The sequence below is a fragment of the Marmota monax genome, unplaced genomic scaffold (assembly GCF_021218885.2).
Source record: "Marmota monax isolate L192 unplaced genomic scaffold, Marmota_monax_Labrador192_F-V1.1 WCK01_AAM20220418_F8-fsc00102, whole genome shotgun sequence".
Lineage (NCBI taxonomy): Eukaryota > Metazoa > Chordata > Mammalia > Rodentia > Sciuridae > Marmota > Marmota monax.
In genome coordinates, this window is record NW_026692494.1 from 2033083 (window position 1) to 2046757 (window position 13675).

A 13675-nucleotide genomic window follows, 5' to 3' on the forward strand; every position below is an offset into this window, starting at 1 on the left:
TGGGTGGTGGTGCCTGAGGAGGTTGCAGGGAGGTGGGGAAGGGCTCCTGGGCTCCAGCTTCCTCTTCTGCTTCCCCCTGCCAATGGCAACTGCCCTTCCAGCAGGATGAGGCCACAGGTACCAAGAGGGAGCTAGTGGGCTGGCCAGGGTGGACAGAGACTCCACTGGATCCCACAGGTTGGCTGCAGCCTTACCCTCCCCTGTTGGCCTGTTTTCTCCAAAACTGCTCTAGGCTTCTTCCACACTCCACCTGACAGCTCTTGGGGCCTGGTTAGTAAGTGCCGCTGGGTCTGGTGAGGTTCACACCCAGGCCACCCTCCCTCCCACCCTGTGCCAGGCCCAGCAATATTCTGGACAAACAATTATCTGGATCATCTTTATGGGGCTTAAGCTTGGGTGGGAGCAGATGGGGCATGAGCTGGGGATTTGGGACTAGAGAGGGTATCCACTCCCCCCACATCCTGGTTGTTTAAAAGGCCTTCCTGGCACAGGGCTGGAACAGAGAAGAGCAGAAAGTGGAGTCCAGTGGAAGAACAATGATGGAGCAGGGAGAGAAAGGAGAGGAGGGGGGCTCAGACCCCTCGAGCCAGGTAAGAACGCCCCACCCCCACCTCAGCTCCTCCAACTCTCAGAGCCTGAAACTGACAGGACTAGTTAATTTGTAGGGCACCTAATTAGCAAGTGAGTCTCCGGGGTCCCCTGACCCATTTGTCACCACATGGAGGTGCTGATGGGCAGAAGGTTTATGAACTGGTCCCTAGTCCCAAGGCAGAGGGCAAGAATCCTGGTACTGACCCCTAGAAGGTGGCAGGTGCTGGGACTTAGGGGTGGCTCCAGAGCCCCATTTTCTTCCTTTGTGCCCCAGACCCCAGCCCATCCCAGTCAGGACCCAATCTAGGACGGCAGGCAGGACGCTGTCACAGGCAGGCCTATCCCTAGAGGTGACACCACGTGAAGTGATGCTGCTGGCTGGGGCCCCTGGGGCAGGGACCAGCATCAAGGAGACTCATGTCTCATTCAGAGTAGCTCTGCAGAGCAGCAGATCGACAAGGACCATGGTAAGAGCTGGCGGAGCCAAGAGGGCAGGCTCAGGGACGGGTTGGGAGCCAGCTCACTGGGAAAGAAGGGGAGGAATCCCCAGTCAGACCAAGTGTGTCTGTCCCCAGGCGGGCTCACCAGACCAGGAGGGTTTCTTCAACCTGCTGAGCCACGTTCAGGGTGGTCGGATGGAGGAGCAGCGCTGTTCGCTGCAGGCTGGACCGGGCCAGACTTCTGAGAGCCGTGAGCCTGGGCATGGGGATGCTGCCTGCTGGTGGGAATGGGGGAAGTACAGTGTGCAGGGGCAGCCTGTGGGGTGCGGGTGGGGGCGGCAGGGAGATGACCGCGCCAGGCTCCTCTGGAATCTGTCTATATGTTCATGGCCACGTGTTTCTGCTCCGTGCAGAAGATGGCCCCACACCCGAGATCGACAGTCTCATGGACATGCTGGCCAGCACCCAGGGCCGCCGAATGGATGACCAGCGTGTGACAGTCAGCACCCTGCCTGGCTTCCAGCCCATTGGCCCTAAGGTAGGTGATGTTCCATCAATGCTGATGACACCTACCAGGCTGTACTCTCTAACCTTGCTCATCCCTGGCCAGGAGTGAATGGGACCCTCCCTTCATCTCTGTCCATCTTCTGCTGAGAATTCAGTTAAGAAGACCAAGCAAGCCCCAGACACGGCAGACCTGAAAAGGGCTCAAGGTCACACAAGGGCCATTTAGTGTCAGAGCTGTGGCTGAAACTCATGGCTCTTGCCCCTACCCTGTCTGAGGGTTTTAAGAAAGAAAGAGGGAGAGAACAGGCCACCTTCCTGGGGTGACATCTCAGGGAAGAGGACACACAGGAGCTCACTCACACAAGGAGCACATCCACACATTCCCACGTACCTACGCACAGCTGAGTTCTGATCAAGACCCCAGTAAGAGCCCTAAGACCTGCCACCTCACACCCAAACACCACCCTAAATGGCAGATAATGAAAGTAAACAGATTTCTCTATGGGGACAGAGGGGGCAGTCACACAGGAGGAGGAAGGACACGGATTCCCATCAGTACCTTCTCTCCAATGTTTGTGTCATCTCTGGCCTGTGCTGCCCTTGGTCCTCCCTCTGGCTGATACCTTCTCATCCACAGGACGGAGCGCAGAAACGAGCTGGGACCCTCAGCCCTCAACCCCTGCTCACCCCTCAGGACCCCAGTGCTCTTGGTTTCCGCAGGAACAGCAGCCCCCAGCCCCAGACACAAGCACCTTGAGGGCCCAAACTGTCCTGGGCCCCACTGGGCCCCTGAAAGCAAACAATAAAACACTAGCACAAGCAACAAGGAACTGAGTATGTGTTATTTCATGGGTGGAGGGGTTGGGACTCAAGCATTTGGAGGCCTCAGGAGCTCTGCTGGGCAGCGCGAAGGAGTTTCTCCTCCCGCTGCTTCCGTATCCTCTCTTTGAATTCTTCTAGCTCTTGACGCTGGGAGTGGGAAAGGGATGGGATGGGAAGGAAGGAAGGGGCACATTCAGGTACTGGACCCTCTCCCACCACCCTGCCCCTGGCTTCAGATTTCAGTATCTAAACTGGATGCCCCATGCCAATTATAGGGAGTCTAAGTGAGTTCAGCTTCATCCCTCAAGAAGGCAAAAAAGAAATCATACGCCCTTCTGCTCTCAGTTACCTACCCATGGTTAAGGGGAAAACTTCCATTCAAAATGCATCATGGCTGTGGGGACCCAGACTCCTCTCTCCCTCTGATGGGATGAAAAGGAGGTTACTTACCTGGCTCTCCTTCTCAGGTGGCCACAGCTCCCTCTGTGGGGACAAAGTCACAGCTGAAGGCACAAGCCAGGAGACTAAAGAACCACATACTGGTCCCCAGTAGGCTGGTGCCCCACCCACTTCACCACCAGCTTGAATGAACAGGTGAATATTCTCTCTATGCCCACCTTGCGCTGTATGACATAGTCCTCAAACCACTCAGCCTGATTGGAAATCCAGAACATAGCCACAGGGAAAGTGAGGTAGAGTGTCATCTGCAAAGGCAGTAGGTACATGAACAGGGACCTGGGACCATTATCCCAGGAAGACTGCAGTGCCTGGAGGACAGACACACTCTCCGGCAGAATCCAGGACTACCTCCTCATGCTCTCCCCTATGAACCCCAGAACTCCCACTAAAGGTACAGAAAGCCTGGTCCCCATAATCCAGGAGGCTTTATTCCTGTGAGTCCCCTCCAAGTCTTTGTCTCAAGGAACACACAGATCCCAGCAGCAGCACAAGAGCATTTACTACAAAGACACCTTCTTGAGACCTCATCACTCCCCTAATCAGATGCCGGGAACACCTCAAAGCCAGAAGTTCCCAACTTTCAAATTTCTTAGCTTCCCTAAGTCTAGGAGTCTCCCTGTCGGAGGCGCCCGCCCACCCACCAGAAGGATCTGGAGCTTTCCTTCACTGAGCCGCCTGCCCACCCCCGAGAGGCCCTACTCTTAGATTCCCCAAATCCAGACGCTCCACTCCGACCCCCAAATCTAACGCCCCCTCCTGAGTTCCCAACCGTCAAGGTCTCTCTCAAGTCTCCGGTGTGTTCTCCCAGGAGCGGCTCCCTCTTTGAAGTCCCCACTCTGTACAGCTTCGCCCCAAAACCAAGGAAATCTCCCAACCAGCTACCTAACCTACTCCAGAGTCACTGACCCGAAACACCTCCAGCTTCACCCCCATCTCGCTCGTCTGGGTCTATAAACCCACTTCCGCCCAAAGCTGACCCCGCAGCAGCTAGACAGCCGCTCATTGGTGTTTCGTGAGTCCCGCTGCTGAAGCTGATTGGCCCATCAACCCCAAGATGACGTAATGTTCGAGCGCCTCATCCCCGCTTCCGGTCGTTGGCTCAGTCCACTCGGAAGTCAACAACTCCAGCCTGACGGCCGAGAAGGGTACAGCCAATCGGAAACGAGTCTGGCTCGGAGGGGCGGGCCTTCAGTGGGAGACGTCTTTAAGTGCGCGACGTCGCCTGTACCTGGAGAGCCGGGAAGATGGTGGTGATGGCGCGCGTCTCGCGGCCCGAGCGGCCAGACCTTGTCTTTGTGAGTTCGTGGCGGGACCGCGGGTGGCCCGCGGGAGCGCATGGGGGCCTAGATGCCGCGGGGGATCGGGGCCGGGACGCCCGAGGGATTTAGGCCAACACTGTGCCTATCCAAGGACGGGGTGAGGGGAATCCCTGACGGGGTCGGATGGTGAAGTCCCAACCGAGCTGGCCACAAGTAAAGATCTAGTGTCAGAACCGGATTCCCGGTGGCCTAAAGAAGGAGCTGCTGCCGAGGCGAAGGGGCAGGAGTTTCGGGCTGGGGGCGGAAATGGGGGCGCGCCGGGAACTGGGGAGAAGGGAAGTCGCATAACTGGATCTTGACCCTGAAAGAACTGGTCTTTGAAGGCAAAGGAACCAGGTCAGGTCTGGTTTGTGGGTAAAGGCTTGCGTTCGGCAAAACGTTCTATGTCTGGTTCCAAGTGTTATGGTTTCTGGGGTAAAGGCCTAGTGTGGGGGGTGCTTCAAGAACCCTGGAGTTTGAAGAAAGGAATTGGTGATGTGGAGCCTGTGAGGCAACGACCAGCGAGATCCTAAATAGCCAAAGACTTGATGTCTGGAGTCAGGTCTACCATTTTCATCAGACTCTTGGCATCCAGAGTTAAGGGCTTCAGGTCTGGTCCATACATCTCTTTCTGGAGCAAAGGCCTAACCTCCAAGCCTTGGGGCAGAGTTGAGCTATATTATTGGCTGGTGGGATCTTAGGAGTTCAGCAGTTTGGTGTCTGGTACCAAGAACCCTAGTGACTGAGATAAAGATCTACTCACCTGGCTTGGAATGTGGTTGTGGCAGTGGGAGCTGGAGGGTCCAAAGATTTGGTGTCTGGGAAGAGGTGTTGTGAGGAGGTAAGGCAGAGACCTGGCATCTGGACCAGGGCCCTGGTGTATAAGGAGCCTGGTGATGTGGACCAGCAAGCAGGTGGTGTGATTTGAGAGGGCTAAAGCTTTATGGTCTCATTATCTGGTTTAGATCTCTACTACTGAGAAGTCAGACTAACTGGGCCAGATCATGGGCAAAGGTCTGAACCAGCATCCTGGTGTCTGGGCATCTGGTGATTTGGATTTGATGGTGGACAGTGAGATCTGTGATCTGAGTTTAAATCTGGAGGTTGGGCATAAACTCCAGTGGTGGGCTGCTGCTGCCCTCAGACTCTGAGGGTAGGTCTCCCTTCTCTTCTTTCTCTGGCCTTTACAGGAAGAAGAGGACCTTCCCTATGAGGAGGAAATCATGCGGAACCAGTTTTCAGTCAAATGCTGGCTACGCTACATTGAATTCAAACAGGGAGCTCCCAAGCCCAGGCTCAATCAGCTGTATGAGCGGGCACTCAAGCTGCTGCCCTGCAGGTAGGCATACCTCTAACTGACCTGCCAACCAGGTCCCATCCCACTTATCCAGTCATAATGGAACTGGCAAATAGATCCCAGGTGATTGCTATGTGTTTCCATCACTGGATATGCATCCCCTGATAAGCCACTGCACTTCCCTGATGTCCCAGTCCTTCCCTCTCTTCCGAGATTTGTCACCCTTCCTTAGTGCCTTTCTCCCCAAAGTTACCTCCTGGGATAGGAGGAAGGTTTCTGTGGGTTCGTAATTCATTAGTGTCTGTCCCTTCCTATTCCCCAGCTACAAACTCTGGTACCGCTACCTAAAGGCACGTCGGGCACAGGTAAAGCATCGCTGCGTGACTGACCCTGCCTATGAAGATGTCAACAACTGCCATGAGAGGGCCTTTGTGTTCATGCACAAGGTGGGGAACTGGGAAAAGTGGAGCTCAGACTCCACAGAGGTGGGCAAAGCAGGAGGGGTGAGCTCAGCATGGAAGGGGTGGAGGGTTAAAGTCCTGTTGCCTCTGCATGAGATGTTGGTGCAGAGGCAGTCCTGGGATTGGGATTTCTGAGCTCTTCCATATTTATGTTCCAGATGTGACTGGGCCATAAGACCTCTGGCATCTGTGGCCAGGCCATGGAGCCCACAGCTCTGACCTGACCATCTTTTCCCACAATTCCAGATGCCCCGTCTATGGCTAGATTATTGTCAGTTCCTGATGGACCAGGGACGTGTCACACACACCCGCCGCACCTTCGACCGTGCCCTCCGGGCACTACCCATCACCCAGCACTCTCGTATTTGGCCCCTGTACCTGCGCTTCCTGCGCTCCCACCCACTGCCTGAGACAGCTGTGCGAGGATATCGGCGTTTCCTCAAGGTGAGCCCAGGGGGCTGGTTCCCCAGGTTGGAGTTCACAAATGGTGGTTCACTGGGACACTAGCCCCATGCAGATGTCATCCAACAGACATGATATGGATATGGGGAGAGGGCTCCTGGAGGCACCTAGAATTTCTGATTCTTCATTTTCCAAATAACTTGCTAGCATCTTCTCCACATTATACATAGGGAAGATGCAGGGGACAGAGTAAATAAGATAGATGGTTGTCACCTGCATGAAACTTGCAGTCTAACTGAGTAAACGGGTACACAGGAGTTGACTGTGTGAGCCATAGTAAAACTATGCCATGGGGAGGGCCAAGAATGGGAGATAACAGCTATGGGATGTGTAATAGGCCCTTCTATTGGGCAGAGGTACAGACAAAGTGGGGGTGGGACATCATTTGCTCAAACTTGTACCATTTTTTACATGGCAAACCCTTTGCATGATGTTGTTTGGATAGGGGCTTGTGACAGAAGCAGTCCTGGTTTGTGTAGAGCAGACCCTGGGAGCCGAAACTGCAGCATTCAGGACTGGGGTTGGACCAATGGGATCAAGGCTGAAGAAAAGGGCTAAGACCAGACCAGTCAGGACTGAGGCTGGAATAGTGACCCAGGCTGGACCACCTTGGGGCTGGGGCTGGGTCAGCAGGGCAGGCTCTTGGCCAGGAGGACAGTGGTGGGTAGGTGGGTTATAGGAAGCCCAGAGGCAATGGATCAGGAGGGAGGTGTGGCCCTGTGGCACCTCTGACTCCGGTGGTGTTGGTGGGTCCCCAGCTGAGTCCAGAGAGTGCTGAGGAATACATCGAGTACCTCAAGTCGAGTGACCGGCTGGACGAGGCTGCACAGCGCCTGGCCACTGTGGTGAATGATGAGCGCTTTGTGTCCAAGGCTGGCAAGTCCAACTACCAGGTGGGCCTGTGAGGAGATGGGGACAAGGCAGGAGGGCTCCTCCCTCCAAGACCAAGGCTAAGACTCCCACACCCTGTTCCCTGCAGCTGTGGCACGAGCTGTGTGACCTCATCTCCCAGAATCCGGACAAGGTGCAGTCCCTCAACGTGGACGCCATCATCCGTGGTGGCCTCACCCGTTTCACCGACCAGCTAGGCAAGCTGTGGTGTTCACTGGCTGACTACTACATCCGCAGTGGCCACTTTGAGAAGGTGCTTGGGCCCCTTAGCCTTGCATGTGGGGCAGGTCTTCCTCTGACACTTGGGGGACATTCAGGAACATCGGGCATGGGCAGAACACACATGCAGACGTACTGTTTGTGACGTGTATACACACATACACACGCCATCTGATAGAAAGGCCAGGCAGGGCAGTCCTGCAGCTGAACACACCTGGGGCCAGCTCATCTGGGTTCAGGATCGGGCTCCTGGCTGTGTGCCCTTAGTCTTGCCAAGCCTGGCTGCCCCTACCTGGGTCCCCTGCCTGTGAGGAGTTATCTCTGAGGTTCAGGCAGAGCACCAAGCAGGTGCCTCATGTGGGATCTTGTGTGCCTGGTTGTCCTTGTCGTGGTGTTCTCATCATCGGGAGTGGAGGGGCTGGCTGGGGCTCCTGTGCTCTGAGGAAGGGTGGGAACAGGGCTTCAGTGAGTGAGTGGGGGAGCAGAAGCAGGAGCAGTGCAGGGTGGGAAAGGGGAGTGAGGCCTTGCAGCCAGGGGTGACTCTTCTGCTCCTTCCACAAGAGTGTCCTGCCAAGGCCAGCAGGGGCAGTGGGCAGCACCAGGCAGGGCCGGGAGTGGAGAGATGGAGCCATGAGGGGGTGGGGCTGGTGGTTGGGAGAACACGAGGTGGAGAAGGGGTGAGGTGGGCATGAGGGGTACTCAGGAGCAAAGGTGGAGCCCTCTGTGACAAGTGAGGGTGTGGTTCCTCAGGGAGGACCATGGCGACAGGCATGGTGTTGGCCTTACTGGGTACAAAATGCTTTACACTGGTGTTTCAGTTGAGCCTCGAGGTCCCTTTGTACAAGGGCTGTCACCCAGTTTACTGAGGACTCTGCAGCTCCCAGGGCAGGGAGGATGGGAAGTGCTTCATGCCGCCCCTCTGAGCCTGCGGGTGCTGGGGCACCTGGAAAGGCCTTGCAGGATCCCAGCGTGGGCCCGGGACAGCGAGCTCACGGGCCTCCCCCTGCCAGCGCTTCCCTCTCACTGCTCCCATCCCACAGGCCCGGGACGTGTACGAGGAGGCCATCCGCACTGTGATGACCGTGCGGGACTTCACACAAGTGTTTGACAGCTATGCCCAGTTTGAGGAAAGCATGATTGCCGCCAAGATGGAGACTGCCTCAGAGCTGGGGCGGGAGGAGGAGGGTGAGCCCTGCGGCAGCCTTCACTGGAGGCGCTGAGGACTGGGTGGACCTGGAGGGTGGGGGAGAGGGCGATTCTGATTGACCAGGGCAGGCAGTGAGTGGGTCTCACCTGGGGACATCTTCAGGAGGCTCAGCCAGGGGCGTGTGGGGAGAGAGGGGGGAGGGAGGGTGGTTAGTGGTGTTGGGGGTCCTGGAGCAACAAGGGCTGGACGCACTGCCCAGGCTCAGGTCAGAGCTTGACAGAGCAGGAGAGCTGGAGGACTGGTGCAGGGAGGAGAGGCTTCCCGAGGGGCTGGGGCTGGGGCTGGAGCCAAGGCGGTTGCTTGGCTGGGGGCTGGAAGGGGCCAGGAGGCCAAGCAGCAAGGCCCACACCCCCACCTCCCCGGCACTTGTGACCACCTCTGTGGTTCCCAGATGACGTGGACCTGGAGCTGCGCCTGGCTCGCTTTGAGCAGCTCATCAGCCGGCGGCCCCTGCTCCTCAATAGTGTCCTGCTGCGCCAGAACCCACACCACGTCCATGAGTGGCACAAGCGCGTGGCCCTGCACCAGGGCCGCCCTCGGGAGGTATGTACTGGCCCCCTGGCCCCAGCCCGCCCCACCCTCACCTACAGGGCCCGCCCCAGCAGCCTGGTTGACTCTCTTGCCCCAGATCATCAACACCTATACGGAAGCCGTGCAGACGGTGGACCCCTTCAAGGCTACAGGCAAGCCCCACACTCTGTGGGTCGCGTTTGCCAAGTTTTATGAGGACAACGGGCAGCTGGACGACGTAAGTGCCGTACTGGTGTGCCCGTGTGACCGGGTGTGAGCACAGTCTCATCTGTGGGTGCACTTGCACCTGCATTCTCATGGTGGGGTGGTGAGATTGAAGGGTCCCAGTCTGTCCTCTGCCTGTCCCTGACAGGCCCGCATCATCCTGGAGAAGGCCACCAAGGTGAACTTCAAGCAGGTGGATGACCTGGCAAGTGTGTGGTGCCAGTGCGGGGAACTGGAGCTCCGGCACGAGAACTATGATGAAGCCCTGCGGCTGCTGCGGGTGAGGAGAGGAGCAGGTCACCGGTGGGTGCAGTGGGCAGGACAACCCCTGAGTGCCCCTCCCACTGCTGCCATCTCCCTTGCAGAAGGCAACAGCGCTGCCCGCACGCAGGGCTGAGTACTTTGATGGCTCAGAGCCCGTGCAGAACCGCGTGTACAAGTCCCTGAAGGTGTGGTCGATGCTGGCTGACCTGGAGGAGAGCCTGGGCACTTTCCAGGTCAGCTGCCGTGGGGAGAGCGGTGGGGACTGCCCAGCCTGGAGCATGCCCCAACCCCTGCCTCTCCCCACAGTCCACTAAGGCTGTGTACGACCGTATCCTGGACCTGCGCATAGCCACGCCCCAGATCGTCATCAACTACGCCATGTTCCTGGAGGAACACAAGTACTTTGAGGAGAGCTTCAAGGTGAGGGCACACAGACATGGAGGTCCCAGACTGGCTGCTCCTAGTGTGGGGGGCATGGTGTGTGTGCTCAGCTGTCACTGTGGTGACCGAGTGTCCCAGAGTAGGGGACTCAGAACAGCAGCTTTACTCTCAAGGTGTAGGAGGCTGGAGGTGCGGCAGGGTTGGTGCCTCTGAGGCCTCTCACCTCAGCTTAGAGATGCCGTCTCTCCCTGTGCCTCATGTGTGAGCCCTCTGGTTGCATTTGTGTACTGTTCACTTGTGTTTTTGGTACTGGGGATTGAGCCCAGGGACAATTTACTACTGAGGTACCCACCGAGCCCTTTTTTAATTTTCTTTGTTTTTTTGAGACAGGATCTTACTAAGTTGCTGAGACTGGCCTCAAACTTGTGGTCCTTCTGCCTCAGCCTCCTGAGTAACTGGCAATACAGATGTGCACCACTACACCCAGCCTCATCTTTTACAAGAACACTAGTCCACAGTAGATCAGGGCCACTCTAACAGCTCATTTGAACTTAGTGCCTTCATCTCCAAACAGGCTTGTGTTCTGAGGTTCTGGGTGTTAGAACGTCAGCATGGTTATGTGGGAGGCCACAGTTCAGCGTCTAACAGGCAGTCCTGCCTCCAAGTACATGGGGCAGGATGTTGCTAGCAGTATGTGGCTGTACTTCCATAGGGGACAGGTTATAGGTGGGGGGGTTCTTACGTGTCCATGTGTGTGAGGCCCCACTCCACCGCCAGAGTGGTTGGGAAGCCCATAAGCAGACAAACAGATGGGGAGGGCACCCTGGGCACCAATGTCTGCAGAGGTCAGGAACCACCTCTACCTCACCTATAATGTCACCTAAGAAGTGACAGACACCGTATTGAGACCTGTCACTTCTTTTTTTTTTTTTTTTAATATTTATTTTTCAGTTTTCAGTGGACACAACATCTTTATTTTATTTTTTATGTGGTGCTGAGGATCGAACCCAGCGCCCCGCGCATGCCAGGCGAGCACACTACTGCTTGAGTCAGCTACCGCTTGAGCCACATCCCCAGCCCCGAGACCTGTCACTTCTATCCTTAGATCCCTGCAGTGTGTTGAGGGAGAGAGGGCAGCGTGTGTATGTAGGCAAGCTGTGAAGTGGACGGGAGGGGCCTGTTTGCTGAGCCTGAGGGAGACTTGGCAGCCTCCTCCCAGGACCACCTGAGGGTGACAGGGTGGTCAACCCCCTGCACACTCCTACACTTGCTCCCCTGGAACAGGCCTACGAGCGTGGCATCTCCCTGTTCAAGTGGCCCAATGTGTCTGACATCTGGAGCACCTACCTGACCAAATTCATCGCCCGCTACGGAGGCCGCAAGCTGGAGAGGGCACGGGACCTCTTTGAGCAGGCGCTGGATGGCTGCCCACCTAAATACGCTAAGAGTGAGGAGGCTGTGGACTCCCTGGTGCCTGGGGAGGGTGTGGCGGGCTGGGCTACTGACCCTCTCCTCCCATCATGCAGCCCTGTACCTACTGTATGCGCAGCTGGAAGAAGAATGGGGCCTGGCCCGGCATGCCATGGCTGTATATGATCGTGCCACCAGGGCTGTGGAACCCGCCCAGCAGTATGACATGTTCAACATCTACATCAAGAGGGCTGCTGAGATCTACGGTGTCACCCATACCCGTGGCATCTACCAGAAGGCCATTGAGGTGCCTGCCAGCAGGGGTCCCTGAGTGGATGAGGGGTGCCTGGTAGGCAGGAGGATCCTGCACGTAGGGGCCGGGAGCCCACGACTCATTCTGGAATCCCAGGGTTGGTGACAGTGTTGGGATCCCTCCAAGCCCCCTCTGCCTCACGCCTGCCTTCTTGATTTCCCGCCGCCCAGGTGCTGTCAGATGAGCATGCGCGGGAGATGTGCCTGCGGTTTGCAGACATGGAGTGCAAACTCGGCGAGATTGACCGCGCCAGGGCCATCTACAGCTTCTGCTCCCAGATATGTGACCCCCGGGTAGGTCTGGGGCCATCAGGGATGGAGGAACAGGCACTGAGGAGGTACAGCCCAGCAGCTGGCTCACACATGCACTCCTGTCCCCCCCCCCCCCCCGCCCAATCCCTCCTCCCACCGCCACAGACCACTGGGGCATTCTGGCAAACATGGAAGGACTTTGAAGTTCGGCACGGCAACGAGGACACCATCAGGGAGATGCTGCGGATCCGGCGCAGTGTGCAGGCCACATATAACACACAGGTCAACTTCATGGCCTCGCAGATGCTCAAGGTGTCGGGCAGTGCGACAGGCACAGGTGAGCAGCTCCATCACTCCCCTGCCATGGCCATGTCTGCACCCTGCTCTCAGAGTACCACCGTCCAGCCTTGACCTCGTGGCCCTGGGAGCACTGGGAGCTCAACCTGGCCTTCGTCACCTCCATTGGGAACTCCTTGGGGACCTTGGGGTGTGTGACATGCCTGAGGGAGAACCACTGAGGGTCTGAACCCCTGTCCCTCCAGTGTCTGACCTGGCCCCTGGGCAGAGCGGCATGGATGACATGAAGCTGCTGGAGCAGCGGGCAGAGCAGCTCGCGGCCGAGGCCGAGCGGGACCAGCCCCCACGGGCCCAGAGCAAGATTCTTTTTGTGAGGTGAGGACCTGGGAAGGACGGGAGCCAGCTGTGCTGGGCGAGGGAAGGCACGGGGAGGCTGGTGAGAGGCCCCCTGCTGAAGCAGCATGGCCACTCTCCCAGGAGTGACGCGTCTCGAGAGGAGCTGGCAGCGCTGGCTCAGCAAGCCAATCCCGAGGAGATCCAGCTGGGGGAGGACGAGGACGAGGATGAGATGGACTTGGAGCCCAACGGTCAGTGACCACCCAGGTAGTGGGCAGGCCCGGGGCCGGAACCCCTCCAGGGGAGTAACCCCCCCTCTCCCTCCTTTCCCACAGAGGTTCGGCTGGAGCAGCAGAGCGTTCCAGCCGCTGTGTTTGGGAGCCTGAAGGAAGACTGACCCCTCCCGCAAACCCCCCACAATACAGTCTATTTTTATGTCACAGTCTGTGCCTTCTCCTTGCCACTAGGTGCTTCAAGAGTTGCCAGTTCAGGAGCGCCCTGGCCCTGGGCCCTGATTGGCTGGTGAGGGAGGTGGGGCAGCCGGGCCCCAGGCCAGACAGACACCCTGCCCTCACCCTGCAGAGCCAGTTCTGGAGGCTGCATGGCCAGTCCCACTACCACCTGAGGCCTCCAGTCAGGGCTTCCCAGATGCCTCCTAGAGCCCAGAGCCTGGGAGCACCTGACCCCCACTTCCCAGGTCTCGCCACCCCTGCTACCAGGACTGTCCTGGGGCTCTGCTCCATAGTCCTGAGCTGTGGGGTGTGGGCCAGGGGGCTCTGGCCCAGCTCTGTGGACTTATTAGCAAGGTGCTTCTGTCCCTGGCAAGGAGCCAGGCCATGTCCGGGGTGTGGTCCTTAGTCCTAAGCTCTGGGAAGCCACAAGCAGGCTCTAAGCTATTAAGGGGTTTTAGGCATCAGGGGACATAATCCGATTTCTGCTTTAGCAGGTCACACAAGATGCTGTGTGGGCAGGAGGCAGCTGGGGACGTGAGGAGGTCCAGGCTGTTGGATTGGACTCGGGGTGGTCATGGGGCC

The 13675-nt window shown here is 57.5% G+C and overlaps 3 protein-coding genes across 4 annotated transcripts; 2 read left to right on the top strand and 1 right to left on the bottom strand.

The window, feature by feature from the left end:
* The first annotated feature begins 536 nt into the window (after positions 1–536).
* Pcp2 (Purkinje cell protein 2) lies at positions 537–2295 on the top strand. Its single transcript, XM_046444469.1, has 4 exons — positions 537–590; positions 1167–1281; positions 1445–1569; positions 2176–2295. Exons 1-4 carry the CDS (start codon positions 537–539, stop codon positions 2293–2295), a joined length of 414 nt encoding a protein of 137 aa, XP_046300425.1.
* Positions 2296–2359: 64 nt separating this feature from the next.
* On the bottom strand, positions 2360–3859 carry LOC124092627 (protein PET100 homolog, mitochondrial). Of its 2 annotated transcripts, none has more exons than XM_046444468.2 (4): positions 3726–3859; positions 2978–3064; positions 2811–2843; positions 2360–2507 (listed from the first exon to the last, which is right to left on the bottom strand). In XM_046444468.2, the coding sequence occupies exons 1-4, from the start codon at positions 3750–3752 to the stop codon at positions 2424–2426; spliced, it is 231 nt and encodes a 76-aa protein (XP_046300424.1). In that variant the 5' UTR covers positions 3753–3859; the 3' UTR covers positions 2360–2423. The 2 variants fall into 2 exon arrangements, with proteins under 2 accessions (XP_046300424.1, XP_046300423.1); XM_046444467.2 differs by having other exon boundaries at positions 3711–3798.
* A 147-nt stretch (positions 3860–4006) lies between these two features.
* Positions 4007–13083, top strand: Xab2 (XPA binding protein 2). Its single transcript, XM_046443868.2, has 19 exons — positions 4007–4114; positions 5308–5456; positions 5737–5860; positions 6122–6319; positions 7096–7230; positions 7317–7481; positions 8488–8632; positions 9046–9197; positions 9283–9402; positions 9538–9669; positions 9755–9886; positions 9960–10073; positions 11319–11481; positions 11561–11751; positions 11928–12050; positions 12174–12345; positions 12551–12680; positions 12783–12892; positions 12977–13083. The coding sequence occupies exons 1-19, from the start codon at positions 4064–4066 to the stop codon at positions 13036–13038; spliced, it is 2568 nt and encodes an 855-aa protein (XP_046299824.1). The 5' UTR covers positions 4007–4063; the 3' UTR covers positions 13039–13083.
* The last annotated feature ends 592 nt before the right edge of the window (positions 13084–13675 follow it).

Coding starts and splice junctions, on each gene's coding strand:
- Pcp2 (XM_046444469.1), top strand. CDS start 537: ATGATGGAGCAGGGAGAGAAAGGAGAGGAGGGGGGCTCAGACCCCTCG. Junction 1,282..1,444: donor GGGCCAGACTTCTGAGAGCC/GTGAGCCTGGGC, acceptor TGCTCCGTGCAG/AAGATGGCCCCACACCCGAG. Junction 1,570..2,175: donor TCCAGCCCATTGGCCCTAAG/GTAGGTGATGTT, acceptor TCTCATCCACAG/GACGGAGCGCAGAAACGAGC.
- LOC124092627 (XM_046444467.2), bottom strand. CDS start 3,752: ATGGGGGTGAAGCTGGAGGTGTTTCGGGTCAGTGACTCTGGA. Junction 3,065..3,710: donor TTCGGGTCAGTGACTCTGGA/GTAGGTTAGGTA, acceptor CTGCCTTTGCAG/ATGACACTCTACCTCACTTT. Junction 2,844..2,977: donor ACTATGTCATACAGCGCAAG/GTGGGCATAGAG, acceptor TTGTCCCCACAG/AGGGAGCTGTGGCCACCTGA.
- Xab2 (XM_046443868.2), top strand. CDS start 4,064: ATGGTGGTGATGGCGCGCGTCTCGCGGCCCGAGCGGCCAGACCTTGTC. Junction 9,198..9,282: donor ACCAGGGCCGCCCTCGGGAG/GTATGTACTGGC, acceptor CTCTTGCCCCAG/ATCATCAACACCTATACGGA. Junction 9,403..9,537: donor ACAACGGGCAGCTGGACGAC/GTAAGTGCCGTA, acceptor TGTCCCTGACAG/GCCCGCATCATCCTGGAGAA.